This window comes from Leopardus geoffroyi, chromosome B4 (genome assembly GCF_018350155.1).
Source record: "Leopardus geoffroyi isolate Oge1 chromosome B4, O.geoffroyi_Oge1_pat1.0, whole genome shotgun sequence".
In the NCBI taxonomy this organism is placed as follows: domain Eukaryota; kingdom Metazoa; phylum Chordata; class Mammalia; order Carnivora; family Felidae; genus Leopardus; species Leopardus geoffroyi.
The window spans coordinates 26,306,665-26,321,821 of NC_059341.1; the positions used below are offsets into that span (position 1 = coordinate 26,306,665).

Consider the following 15,157-nt stretch of genomic DNA (forward strand, 5'->3'; position numbering starts at 1 on the left):
TGTTGAAATACAATCGTGAGTCACACCTTTTCAGTTTTAAGTAATGTTTGAGAAAAACCTTGACTTTCTCCTTTTATTTTTCCTTAATTGATCAACTGATTTGTACTTAAGTGTGGTAGTAATGAAGTCATTATGCCATTTCAGTGCTTAACTTGGTCTATCCAAAAAATGTTGGCAACTTTCCCATATGTCCAGTGTATTGGTGTTCATATAGGATAAGGCCTAAAGCTTTGTAGTTCATAAATGCCAATAAAATGTGTGGGGCGAGGCGGGGCAAGATGGAAAGGTTTTATATGTAAAGACATCAAGGTAGAAAATAGATTTGTTTTTTGCACTATAGCAAATAATGTTATCCAGAACTTGACATTGAAAACTTTCTGGATAAAATTTTTAATTTGACATTACTGCTGCTAGGTTTTCATTGTCTTTAATCTGTGCCTCATAGAATGATTTCTGTGTGCTTAGAGAAACCTTAATTTGGGGTTTCTCAACAGTAGCACCGATGACATTTTGGCTTGGGAGATTCTTTGTTGTGGGACGCCGTCCTCCATACCTGTATACTGTGCCTGGCCTCTACTTGCTGGATACCAGTAGCACACCTCCTCTCTCCCCAGTCGTGACAACCAAAAATGTCTGCAGACATTTGCCAAATGTCTTTGTTGTGGGGGGTGTGCAAGCAGAGTCATTGCGTTAACTGTTTTGTCTAGAGTTGTGAATAATAGAAAGTTGTTGCAGCTGCTACTTCCTTAGCTCCTGTAATCCTGCTGCCATTTTTTCCCCTAAAGCTTACAAGTGAAGAAGTATCAGCTTTAATTTTCATCTGAATGCATTTGCTTGTTGTACTTTGACTCCAGTCATACAGAACTGAAAGGGACTTTTGTTGGTGTCCAGGAAAAAAAAGTTCTTGGTAATCAAGTGACATGATTAGGGGGAATTGGGCATGGTGTTATTTGTTTTATCTGTCCCGAAAAGTTTCTATTGTAGCGGTATTCTTCCCAGGAAGACATTCTAGAACAAAATTTCTTAAGTTTCGTGTGCTGCATGCAAGTTGATGGTTTAATGATGAGTTAATATCATGCAACAGATGTTTGTATTCTGCTCTGATAGCTCAATCTGTGTGTTCATTTTTTTTTTTTTTTTTTTTGCTAAGGTTAATATATGTGTAACTTACAACATTGAATTTCATTTATTAAGTCAAAAGACTTTGTGTTTTCGTACAACTGAAGGTTTTTTTGGCAGTACCCAGTGCATTTTGTTTAGTGTAACACGTAGGAGTTGTGCACTGAAGATTTGGAAACTGACTTGTAGTTTCAGTATACTTCCTTCTTTGCACTGTCTTGATCTCTAGACTCAGAGGAACCACGAATTGGAAAAAAACTAAAATATTCAACAGGGAGGGCATCCTTTGGTAATATTACTGCATATGTGCTTGAATCTTAAGATGTTTCTCTACTTGAAAGTTGCTTAATTTTTTAGTTATAAATTAGATTATTAGAATTTTGGCTATAGAATTTTTGATAAATCCAAATTTTGTTATCATGAAATTTTCCTTGTACTCTTTTTTGGAAGTAGAATATTTCTGAGGTTTAAATATTTTTGTGACTTTAAATCGGAAGGAGATGTTTTTAATAGAACTGGTAAATAGCGAGTAGAATTTTCTGACTGTGCTGCCAGATGCAGGCTTTGTATTTTCAGATAGCATTATCTATAACTTGAGTTTATAACTAAATGGTATTATTAGCATTATTAAAAATATGAACTGATTTATGTTTTGAAAGCACAGTACATCATAAATTCAGCCATCCCAAAATAAGGTCATTTAAGCCCTAGCACAAACTATTTTAGAGACCACTAGTTAGCTACTTTACTATTCAGAACAATCAGGCTAATAAAGCTAATATTCCTTTGCAGTTGAACCACTGTGGATAATTCAATTATTAGAACCTGTGGTCCATATTTTAAAGGAATGGACCATTTCCCTTTTCTATTTTAAAATTTTTAAAAAGGTTTTCATTTGAGTAAAATGTTATAACTCCATATATTTATTTTTTTCCATGTTTTGTGTGAACTGTGGTGTGGTTCTAAAGAATCGCCCGAAACTAGTAGCCCACTTGAAATCTGAGTATAGATTAATGCTTAATTACAATTGAGCTAAAATTTCTCTCTTTCAGTATTCGGATTTTTATATATGCTAGTGGTAAAACTGCAGATACTAACTGGGCTTGCAGTTTTATATCAAGATACAAGTACAGGTATGTTGCTAAATTAGCTGATGTTAAAGACAGGATTCTAACGTAATCTTTTTTCTTCCCCCTTCCGTCATTCCAACATCTCTTTTTTCGAACTGTGAACTAAAGTGGAAGACAAGCATTCCAGTGATGCCAGTAGTTTGCTCCCACAGAATATTTTGTCTCAAACAAGCAGACACAATGACAGAGACTACAGACTGCCAAGAGCAGAGACTCACAGTAGTTCTACGCCAGTACAGCACCCCATCAAACCAGTGGTTCATCCAACTGCTACCCCAAGCACTCTTCCTTCTAGTCCATTTACGCTACAGTCTGATCACCAGCCAAAGAAATCATTTGATGCTAATGGAGCATCTACTTTATCAAAACTGCCTACACCCACATCTTCTGTCCCTGCACAGAAAACAGAAAGAAAAGGTATGCCATTATTACTAGATGATGCACGTTGAACTATAGTTTCTGAGTTTTTGATTATATTACATTATCTCCATTAGCTTGAATAAGACTCTTTAAAAGTCTTTTAGAATGTTACTGCATAGTTTTAGGTCTAGAGTTAGCCATATTTAGCTTTTTCTTTTACTTTTTAATTATGAAGCTTTTGCACTGTTTTTTGCCTTCGACACTTTGAAGTCAAGTGCTTAATTTATAACAGTAATGGTTTAAATAACTTCTCAAAGTCAAAGGACTGTCCCTTCATATTTGTATAATTTTCAGGTTTTGTAATAATTGTCATGATGGTTTAGTTCAGATATGGTCTCAATTTTCTGTTAATTAAAATTTAATATGAATATAATATGAATAGACATTTTAAAGCTTGTTATTTCTGCATACCGTGCAACTATTGGTTTTAATTTGTGAATTAGAAAACTGTGTCATGGGCCATAAGATAGAGTCTTAATGTCTGAATTAGAACTTTAATCTGAAGAGTAGAAGTTGAACTTTGCAACCCAAATTGTGTTTTTTATACAACTCAGTGCTGATAACCGTAGCTTGTTAAAAGAGTTAAGAGAAAAATTGTGGCAACAACTACTTGGGAGGTAACACACAACAGAAGCAGAGCACTGAGATAATTATATCTGCGTGGACCACAGTTCTACTAAACTTCACACGTAATAACGCGTTTTAAGAAATAAAGGCAATTAAAAGGCATTAAGGAAGTAAATTATAGGCAAGACCCATTAGCAGACTAATTGGCAGATTAGCATCAGTAACTATTGAGAAACTTTTAAACGTCCTATGAGTTTGGGAGATGCTACATGGATCTGATGAGTCTTTAAGCTTTTAATCTATTACCCGATTCGTTATTTCACATTAATTTGTTGACAAAGGGTTCTCATAGTTCGGTTTCTTTTGCTTCTTGTTTCCTTTTATGCATGTTACTTGAATTTCTCTTGTAGTAGTGGTTACGTATTAAGCCACAGACTTTTATCGTATAGTCTTTTTAATACATTAAACCTTAAGCAGGTTGTTCCAAATGTCAGATTCCCCTAAGATGGTGTAAGTCCTATTTACCTTGATGCAGAATTAAGTTGGTGAAGAGAATTCTTGAGAGATGAAATCTGAATTAATGCAGTAATTGTTAATGTGATAGAACTTTCTAAAGGATGTTAATGGTTTATAATTTTGATTATTTGGTCACAGAAATTTTATTTTAAAATCCTGTCAGTTAAAATCCTGTGGCCTTTAAAAAGTCTTTGTCTCATTTCCTCTCTTGTTCATTTAACACTTACTTCTTAGCTCTTACCTCCCTTTTGAAATTCTTTCTTTCCTTAGCTTCTGGGATACTGCCACTCTTCAATTTACTAATTCTCTTTGCCCTCCTTAAATATCGGTATCGTTCAGCCTTTTCCTGTGGTTTGTTCTTTTTTCTTGCTCAGCATGTTCTCTTTTGCTGAACAGTTGTTCTTGTGGCTGCTTTGTCTACAAAGGTGACTCCCAAATCTTTATTTCTAACTCCTACTGCATGTATGTGTCCCAGATTCCTCCCTTTCCCCACAATTTATTCTTAGGTTCTCAGTGAGTAACTACACTATTCTCCCAGCTATTCCTTGTTCTTCAACAAGGTTCATCTGCACCTACCCTTACCTGTCTATTGACAAATCCTGGATTCTGCCTTCTGTATCTTATGTGTGTGTATATATATATATCCTTTCTCTGGTTATTGTTACTACCGTTATTGAAACTCAGGGCATCTCTTTTGAAATAACTATCTGATAACCGCTCTGCTTCCTTCTACCCAGACTTATGGTGGCATCATCATAAAATTTAGGTTGGATTGTGTTAACTTCTTTGTTTAAAATTTTGTAATAGTTTTCCATTATCCACAGGATAAAGTCCATACTTTTTAGTAAGATGATCATAGCAAGTACTTGATAGTCTGGTTGCCGCCTGTCTGACTGGCTTGATCTCCACCATTCCCCATAATTCATCTTTTGCAAACTTGTACATTTCTTAGGGCATGTTACATTCTTTCGTGTTTTGAGCCTTTGCTTAAAAGAAGAACATGTTTGTTCTTCCGTTCCATCCTGTTGAACTCAGTACTCTTTCTTTAAGAGCCAGCTCTAATGTCATTGGGTTCTCAATGTCCGTTAACCTTTCCCAGTCTCTGTGTTTCCCAAACATCGGGTGCTTTTATTTATTACAGCACTTACACATTTTAATTTTAGTTCCTTTAATTAAACTGTTTAGGGTTAGATGTTAATTGCATGTTGAACTTGTTTCACCTTCTGCCCTCTCCCTCCATGCTGTAAGCACCATTCCTGACAAACGTTTTAAACATCATTAAAAATTAACTGTGTACCAGGTTTGGGGCTAAGTGTTTATCATACAATTTAGTTTATTCCTTAAAACATAATTATACGGGAAGGTGGTGTATCTCTTAGCTAAGAAGAGCCTGAATGTTGCCACCTGCTGTTAGAGGCAGCTTCGCCATTGTTTCCATTAAAACTGTAGGTAATGAAAGACACAAATCTATATTAATTTGGACTCCAGTAACTCAAAATTCCTGACAAATCGTAGATATTATAGGAAGAACCTTGATTACTTTGGAATTGACTATGATAGAGGGAAAATCGTATAATCTTTGCAGGTACTCCTTGCCTCCGAATTGAAGACAATATTCTTATATGACTATTTGGATCTTTTCAGATTGTTTAGCACTTAGTCTAAATTTGTGAACTGCTCATTAATTTGAAATATATTTTTTTCCTTAATGGAGACATCCATGTTATTTAAGTTAAGCTTCCTATTGACTCTTCTCATCAATACAGTGATTTCCTTGTTTGGATTTGCCCTAACAAATAAATTTATATTGGGAGGTTGATGGTTCTGGTAAGATCAGACTCTTTGGACTCTTGGTAATAAGTGCTGATAGTATGTATAGCTAAGCTCTATCTAGGGATATCAGTGGTAGGGTGCTGTATTAAGTAATACAAGAGCAAGGTCTTTGTTTTGTTTACCACTGCTCTGTCTCTAGTTCTTGACAAAATAATAGGCAGTCAGTAAATATTTGTTGTAGAAGGATAAATACTTGAAAGAAGGGTAATGAGTGTGTTAAAGGTTGGGGAAACACCTGCAGTGGTCATGTTTTAAAAAATGTATTTGCAGAAATAAAGTATTCTGTATTTGTTGTGAATCTAATTAAAAGATACCAGCAATAGATTTAGATGCCAAAATGCCAGTGTGCCTTTTGAGAAAAAGAGCCCAAGATAAATTCAAATGCTTGCTTGAGAAGCCAGAGTGTGGAGAATCTGAAGCTCCCGTTTTATAGGGAACAATCCTGGTGTTCAGTAGAGTGAAACAAGGTCGTGTATCTTCTTTTAGATCTGTATCTGTTGCTAGGGTAACATTTGAACATCTACTGGCAAGATTACTCTCCTGAACAACCGTATAACAAAGTAACAGAGATAGTGATGTGCTTAAAAACCTAAAATTTGATTTTTATCGGTTGGTACCCTATTGACCATTCTAAATCGGTCCTAACTCTGCCCTCCCTTCTGGATTTGTGACACGACAAAATGGGCAAGAGACCTTTGCTTTGGCCAAATAACTGCCAGTCCAGAGGAGTTTAATGACCTTAATTATGAAGTTTCTTATTTAGTAATTTAGAGTTTTGATTTATTAACATAGATAAGCTTGAAAAGTAAAGCAAAATGGCCACAGAAGCAGATCTATTCAGTGATTTACAAGATAGCTTTTAGGAGATTAGCATATCTAACCATTTACTTGGTTCCACACTCTTAATCTAATGGGAGGGGAGATTAGTCCTTCATTAACATGAGGTGAGTTAGTCACTTGGAATAAATTTCCCTTTTGTGTTTTGATGGTATCTGTAGTCAGTGTGAAACCTGAATGAACCTGAAGACTTCAGTTGGTCATTAACCAGCTGTAGTGGGCCACCTTCAGCCCTGAGTTGCTTTGCTTTATAATAACTTTTAGGATTAATAACTATTCATGAAAATTAATAAGACTGGCCATAGAGTTACTCAAATTTTGTTGAATAACTGAATACATTAGTGGAAGAATTTAGTCTGTTTTAATCAATAAGTTTAAAATGATGTTAGTCAACCTAAGATGGCACTTTGAACAGTGGGGCAGGAGAAATGCAGTATCTGTGATGAAAGAATATTAGAAAATACAGTTTTAATTTGAGAGGTAGGGGAGGACTTTTTAAATCAAGACCCAAAATGCATTTGCCTTTGAAAAAAATGTTGATAGATTTGAACACGTAAGACAAATGAGCAATGGATATGAACAGGCAGTTATAGAAGAGGAATTTAAAATTGCCAGCCTTGGCTTACAGTTATAAAAAATTAACTTAATGGATCAGAGACCTTAAACCTAGGAGCTAAAACTATAAAACTCTCGGAAGAAAACAGGTGAAAATCTTTAGGACATTTGATTTGGTGGTGATTTCTTAACTATGACACAAAAAGCACAGGCAACAAAATAAAATAAATTGGACTTCATCAAAATGAAAAACTTGTGCATCAGAGGACACTCTAGAGTGAAAAAACAACCCACAGAATGAGAGGAAGTAAATTGTAAATCATATGTCTGATACAGAATTAATGTCCAGAATATATGAAATCCTGTAACTGAACAATTAAATGAAACAACTTGGTTCAAATATGGGCAAAGGATTTGAATAGATGTTTCTCCAAGGTAGATGTTCTAGTGGCCAGTCAGTAAGCTGAAAAGGCATTCAGCACAGTGAAATACATAGTTCACACCCATAGGATGACTACTATAAAAACAGCAATGAAAATAAGTGTTTTTGAGGATGTGGAAAAAATTAGACCCCATGTACATTTCCTGTAAGATTGCAAAATGATGCAGCTCCTTTGGGATACAGTGTTTCCTCAAAAAAACAAAACCTGGAATTACCGTAGGATCAGCCAATTCTGTGCTTAGGTACATAGCCAAGAGAAGTAAAAGGGAATCAAACAGGTATTAATACATGGACGTTGTTCTTACCAGTATTCTTTACAGTAGCCAAAAGGTGGAAACAGTCCAAGTGTCCATCAGCTGAAACAGGATAAACAAAACGTGTGACACATGCAGTGTTACCCTGAAAAAGGAAGGAATTTATGACACATGCTGCAACATGGATGAACCTTGAAGACCTTATGCTAAGTGAAATAAGCCAGACCCAAAAGGACAGATGCTTGTGATTCCGCTTCTATGTGGTACTCAGAGTGAGCAAATTCAGAGACAGAAAGTAGAATAGTGACTTCTAGGGAGCAGGATGGTGAGGAATCCTTGTTTAATTGGTTACAGAATTTCTGTTTGGAGAGATGGAAAAGTTCTAGAGATGAATAGTGGTGATGTTTACATTGCACAACAATGTATATACTTAATGCCACTGAATTGTAAACCTAGAAATGGTTAAAGTGGTAAATTTTATATTGTATGTATTTTAACAGCATAAACATTTTCAAGAGAAAGCTTTGTCAATACAAATTGGAGAGTAAAATGAGATTTTGCATCCTTAAGATTAGTGACAGTTAACAGTTGAATGTGGGGAAGCACAATCGGTGGGAATATGTAAGTTGGTTATTGCAGGAGTCATTTTAATAAAATCTGTTAAAAGTTTTAAAATGTTTATCCTTTATATCTGTTAGCCTAAAGATTTTCTCAGTTGAATAAAAAAGCAAGTTGCAAAAATATATCCTAATACATTTCACATCAACACCATACTTAAGTACCTTAGTGGATGGATAGATGATTTAAAGTATTCATGAGTTACCAAAGTAAAAATAAATGAAAGTCACAGATTATATTGCTGTCAACAAGCTACTTCACAGTTTTGTTTTGTTTTCTTATTCTACTATGCTTGAATACTTTGTTTCCTTTGCAACTTCTCCATATTGTAATTTTCAGTGTCACACCACTACTACAAAATAGGACAAAACAGACTGCCCTTGTTGCATCGGTGGTTTGTGCTTGTTCGCATGTCCTGGTGGGGTGGCATTACAGCAACTGTCCAGACATCATAGGAGATTAATGTTCAGAAATGCAATATAGTACCTTTTACTCTTTAAGTGCTGTATCTGTTTAGATCATACTGTGTAGTTCAAAAAGGAATTACTTGGCATACCAGAAAAATGTAGGTCAGAAATAGATTTTGACTTTGGTTTATGCTCTTGGATATTTTGAATGGGTGCCTAGAATTAGAAGAGGTGAATGTTACTTTTAACCTTAACAACTCAGAGTATAGTAACAGATTTCTGTGTGATTTGTATGTGCAGTTTAGTCTTTAGTAGGTTTCGCCCCCTACTGGTAAGCGTTGGAAATATAAATGAATAATTCATAGTTACAGGCATAAAGGGAAAGAAAAAGGTTTTGTCAATGCATATATACAGAAGTTAAAATCAGAGGATAACATACTTATTTTAAGGCTCATATTAAAGTGAATATAATTGGTTAGAGATCTGTAAATCATAGAAATATCAGATGGGAAAGTGACTTAATTTATTTAAGTTTAAAACAGCTTTGGGAAGAGACTAAAAAAATGCTCAAAGGAACCTAGGTTGGTTTGAATGCTTGGGAAAGTTTGCTTTTAAAGGAATGAGACTAGAGGCTGATACTCTTTAAAAGTGAAAGCCTATAGGAATGGCTTTGTAATGCAAAATAGTTTTTTATTTATGTTTGATACACACTTGTAATGAGCATGTTATTAAGTATATCAGCCTTACTTCCTAACAGATTAAATTCCAGATTAAAAGGTCTCATAGAAATGTTAATTACAATTAAATACCTGAGGGCACCTGGCTGGCTCAGTTGGAAGAGCTTGCAATTCTTGATCTCAGGGTTGTAAGTTCAAGCCCTAAATGAGGTGTAGAGATTACTTAAATAAAACTTAAGAAAATTAAACGTCTATATAGAAAAAACTATATTTGATGACTGTTCCAAATAGTTTTGTTTCCTTTCTTATATTTTTTTAAAAAAGCGATTGAGTATAAGATATTTTTGAGAGACACAGAGAGAGTGCGCACGAGAGAGAGAGAGAATCCCAGGAGGGCAGAGGGAGACAGAGAAAGAGAAGTGGGGCTTGTGTTCCTTCTACCTGAAGGGGAACATGAGCTCACACCATGTAGGACTCAAACCCATGAACTGTGAGATCGTGACCTGAACCGAAGTCCGATGCTTAACGACTGAGCCAGCCTGGTGCCCGAATGTAAGATTATTTAAGATAAGTTTAAATAAGTTAAATTTATCTCTAAGACTGTATACTGTTAATCCCTGTTTTGAAAATAGCATAAAGTAAGCCGTTAATTGGCTGTTTGGAGACCTTAGGCTTTCCACCCCATTATCATAAGTTCTACACCTAGAGGTTAAGAGGGAGAGGGAGAGCACATGTATGTGGACCTGGGCCTTAATGACAGAATCAGGCACCCATTCAACAAATACTTGTTGATGCCATCTTGTTGCCAAGTCCTATTTTTGTACCAGGGCTACAGAAGTAAATACAACAAAATTCCTCTCTTGAAGGAGTTCAAGTTCTAATAGGAGGGAAACATAAAGATAATAAACTATATAATAGAAGATGCTGAGTAATATGATAGATCTGTGTTAGGACAGTCAGAACTCAGAGGAAAGGTACCCAACCAATACCTTTTGTGATATTTAAAAAAAAATTTTTTTAATGTTTATTTTTAGAGAGAGAGAGCACGAGTGGGGGGGGAGGAGCAGAGAGAGAGGGAGACACAGAGTCAGAAGCAGGCTCCAGGCTCTGAGCTGTTAGCACAGAGCCCGACGTGGGGCCCAAACTCACGAACCACAAGATCATGACCTGAGCTGAAGTCGGACGCTCAACCGACTGAGCCACCCAGGCGCCCCACCTTTTGTGATATTTTAATGATAAAACTAAGACTGCCTTTTGGGGTAGCGTATTTATATTAATAAGCTCCATTATTTTCAGTTATACATGTAGATTGAGGCAACTAATATTTTAAATGTATAACGTAACATGCTTTGGAAGGGCGTTTGTATGGGTATGTGTCTTAGGGTGGAGCTGTTATTTAAAATAGCATGGAAATATTTATATGAGGAATCTAAAAATATAAAACCAAGCTTATAGATACAGAGACCAGATTGGTGGTTGCCAGGGGGGAAATGAGTAAAGGAAGTCAAAAGGTATAAACTTGCAGTTATAAAATGGGAAGCATGGGGACAATAATGTGTAGCATGGCAACTATAGTTATTAATACAGTTAATATTGGAAAGTTGTGCATATTTGAAAGTTGCCAAGACAATCAATCTTGAAAGTTCTCATCACAAGAAAAGTAATTTCGTAATTGGTGATCATTTCACAATATATATGGATAAAGATTGTTGAACACCTGAAACTAATACAGTATTGTATGTCAATTATACTTCAATTAAAAAAAACAATCGTATACTGAAGACCTGCCTTGAAAAAAAAGATTTAGTTTCCCTGTCTTGCATCTTATCCTTAACTCTATTCACTCCTATATGTTTGTGGTATGCTTTTTTTATTTTGTTTTGCTTTTGTTTCCTTTGGTTTTTAAAGTTAAAAGGAACCTCAGAAGTTCTCTAATCTATTTTTTCAAAATCAGCAAGGATGTCAGAATCACCCATAGAATTCTCACAAGTTCAACATATGCTCGGGCCTCCCCAGGCTCAGTAGGAGTGGAGTCCAAGTATCTAGGTTTTTGTTTTTGTTTAGTTTTGTTTTAATTTTGTTTCAGCTTTATAGACGATTCTGATCAGCATTTTGTTGAAAACTAATATTCAAAATCAAACCTTTTAATAGAAAAATCCTGGCCTTTCGATCGAGATGTTACTTGTTTAAGGGTCTCATAGGTATTTAGTAGTACCAGCTAGTTTTATACTGCTCATCAGTAATCTTCCACAAAACTTCAAAAGAAATTTATTCTTATGGTAAATAAACATTAAAACTAGGAGGTAAGGATATTTAGGTTTTGTTACTTTATTTCTTTATAGTGATGTGTATTAGTTTTCTATCTTGGGAGTGTTTCCTTTTCTTGGATTAAAGGGTAACACTGAAAAGTTTTTAAATTGTGTTGATTTTTTAAAGTCTGGGTAGATTTAACAGCATCAAAATACAGTTGGAGACCGTTTTTACCTTCTTTAGTCATAATATCACTGTTCACGAGTTCGAGCCCCGCCTTAGGCTCTGTGCTGACAGCTCAGAGCCTGGAGCCTGCTTCGGATTCTGTGTCTGCTTCTCCTTGTGTCTCTCTCTCTCTTTCTCAAAAACAAATAAACATTAAAAACATTCTTTAAATATTAACCAGGAATGGCCCTAAGGGGGGTGTACCTGGGTGGCTTAGTTGGTTTAAGATCCTACTCTAGATTTCAGCTCAGGTCATGATCTCAGGGTTGTGAGATCCTGCTCCTTGTTGGGCTCTCTAATGACCTGGAGTCTGCTTGGGATTCTCTCTCCCCTCTCTGTGCCTCCCACGCTCTCACATGTGCTTGTTCATGGGCCCTCTCTCTCAAACCGAAAAAAAAAAAATTTTGCCCCTCAGCAATATGTTGACTAAGCTGACCCTTGTGGAATATGATCTGGAGAAAACTGTTACTATAGTCTTTACCCCAGAAAATGTAATAACTGACAGCATGTTTTCACAGAGAAAACCTTACTTCATTCAAGTTTCTGTATATTTGTGAATCCAGAACAGCAGGGTTAGACATGATAAGCGGTCTGCTAGGCTTAATAACCCTCCTTTAGAATGTGTGCCTTACAAAAATTAAAATGTCTTATACTTTATGAATTGGTCGTAGTTGATCAGCATAGCCTTGAAATGTATTTATAGCAGCTATGAGGTCCATACTTGAGAGAGCTATTGCCCCTGGTTGTGTTTTACTATTACAGTGGTGGTGTAAAAAGGCTGATAGAGGATTCCCTTTTCAGTAAGTTTGCTAGTAATTCCCAGCTTCTTTGGGGACATGAAGATTAAAGAATGTTTAGTTCTAAGAATTGGAAATGAGGATTTACAGTTACTAGGTAGCAGTGTAATATTCCTGAAACTTTTATGCCTTGTAATAGTCTTAATTTGGGTTGTACAATGTATATATGAGCTTGAAAATCATCTTCAGGAAATGGGTGTGTATGGGAAACTAAAGATACTTAAGCAAATCTTCATATTTAGTCTTTAGGCCAGTATTGTAAGAGCGTGTATGAGTATCTTGAATAGTTGAGTCTTAATGTTTTTTACCCAGATGTCCTCTAACTCATTTTTTCGTCCATTAAAGTTACTTTATTAGTAAAATTCCATGATATGAAAATAGTTTATGTTCATCTTTCTGTTGGTAGACATTTAGTTTGTTTCTAGTTTTGTGCTAAAATGAAAACAAGCATAGTACTATTATAAATATTGTTGAATATTTCTCCCATTTACATACATCAGTTTCTCTTAAGGGTATTCTACCTAAAGGGAATTACTGAGTCATCAAGTGTGTGCATCTCCACATTTCCTAGATAATTCCCAATTATTCTGCAGTGTGGGTACATCAATTTAGTGTCCATCAGAAATGTTCCTGTTACTCCTTTTCAACATTTGATATTGTCAGATTTTCAAATTTTTGTCAATCTGGTAAGCATAAAAGGATATCCTGTTGATGTGCATTTTCCTGAATATCAGTGAAGTTGATTACCCCGTGTTTTCTAAAGCCATTCAAGTTCCTTCTGTGAAATGTCTTTTTATTTCAGGTCTTCTGTTCATTTCTCTATCATGTGGTTTCTTTCTTGATTTCTAGGTAAAGTACTTCGGTTATCAATACTTTGAATGTAATTGGTTTGTTTTTTGTAATTTTCTGTATCTAGATCTCAAAGATACTTTCCTATTTTCCTTTACTAGTTCTAAAGACTTAAATATGTATACAGAAGCTTGATCTTCCTTAAATCGGTTTTGTTTTAAATGTAAGTTTTTATACTGGCAAGACACATCTCACTAGCTGTGTTCTTTTTCTTCACGAATTTTGTGGCTGTACCAGCCCTTGTCTTTTTTAAGTAAGTTAATAGAATCAGCTTGTCAAATGCTGCTAAAAATGCTATTGGGGTTTTGACTGCAATTACGTTGAATCTATATACATAATTTGCATGGACTGCTTTCAAATGATGATAATTTTCCATGAATGTTTTATATTTTTTTTAAATACTGAATATAGTGTACTGGGATCCTTTTTATTGCCCACAGTTTAAATGCTACAAATAGAAATAGCTAGTTGCCTTATATATTATAAAAGTATGTAATCGTAAAACTCAATTGTTAAGTATAAAAGTTCAAAGTAGGGAGTCTCCTCATTCATCTGTCCTTCCCCTATTCTGGAGGTGCTCATCATGGTGCCAGTCTTGATTTGTATTCAGGCCATTGTGTTTATTAGGAGGGTTGTTACTGTGGTCATAAACATTTTCATCTTAAATTAAGTTCAGGAGAATTACATTGCCCGTTTATCCTAATGGAAGCTTATTTAACAGTGTAGTTAATTCATAACTCTTTGAAACAGCATTACCAGTAAACAGAGCATGGTACTTTCAGAATCAGACATGAATGTGGTTGAATCACTGCTTTATACCAGGTGTTGTGATTTCAAGCAAGTTCCATAATCTCTCTTTTTTAGTTTTCTCACCTATGAAGTTGGGATATAAAAATGCCCTCCCTCATTATTCTAATCAGTCAGATATTTACTGAGCCCCCTCTGTGCTACCTTGGAAAGATTAAATGAGGTTGGTTACTTGAGTTAGGTGTTTGACGCAGGAAAGTTGTTTTTTTGCTGTGGGTTCCAGTTTTCTCTATTCAGGTAACTTTTTTCAGCCTTGTTATCTCCTTTTTACCCAGAGTCTACGCCAGGAGACAAATCTGTATCACATTCTTGCACAACTCCTTCCACATCTTCTGCCTCTGGACTGAATCCCACGTCTGCACCTCCAACATCAGCTTCAGCAATCCCGGTTTCTCCTGTTCCACAGTCCCCAATACCTCCATTACTCCAGGACCCAAACCTTCTTAGACAGTTGCTTCCTGCTTTGCAAGCCACACTGCAACTTAATAATTCTAATGTGGACATATCCAAAATAAATGAAGGTAAATTTTCATAGTCAAAACTTTTTAAAAATTCATTTGCATTGGTCTTTGTTTCATTTTGAAATTCACATTTGAACTTCATTTGCTAGGATTTAATTGCATTAGCAATATTTGGATTTTTTCTGTATATTATTTAAGACTTGCTGTGTACCTGGTAGGTAGTGGAGATGAGCTGTTCTGTGTTTGTGTAATGTGTATGGTGAGGTTTTTTTTTTTTTTTTTTTTTTTTTAAGTAAAAACAGCATTTCCAAAAGCTGATATGAAAATACTTGAATTCTAGAATTTCAAAAAAAAATCTTGAATTTCAAAAAAACCTCTTGTATAGGAGTACAT

General features: G+C 35.4%; 1 protein-coding gene across 10 annotated transcripts in view; it reads left to right on the forward strand.

Annotated features, from left to right (window-relative positions):
- Positions 1-15,157, forward strand: part of WAC (WW domain containing adaptor with coiled-coil) — an 87,295-nt gene that overhangs the window by 58,563 nt on the left and 13,575 nt on the right. For 4 of the 10 annotated variants that reach the window (XM_045465782.1, XM_045465786.1, XM_045465781.1 and 1 more), the window contains exons 7-8: positions 2,358-2,666; positions 14,555-14,824. In XM_045465782.1, the coding sequence (XP_045321738.1) occupies positions 2,358-2,666; positions 14,555-14,824 (579 nt within the window). The remainder of the gene's footprint in view (positions 1-2,357; positions 2,667-14,554; positions 14,825-15,157) is intronic. The other 6 variants (XM_045465785.1, XM_045465783.1, XM_045465784.1 and 3 more) reach the window with 2 other exon arrangements.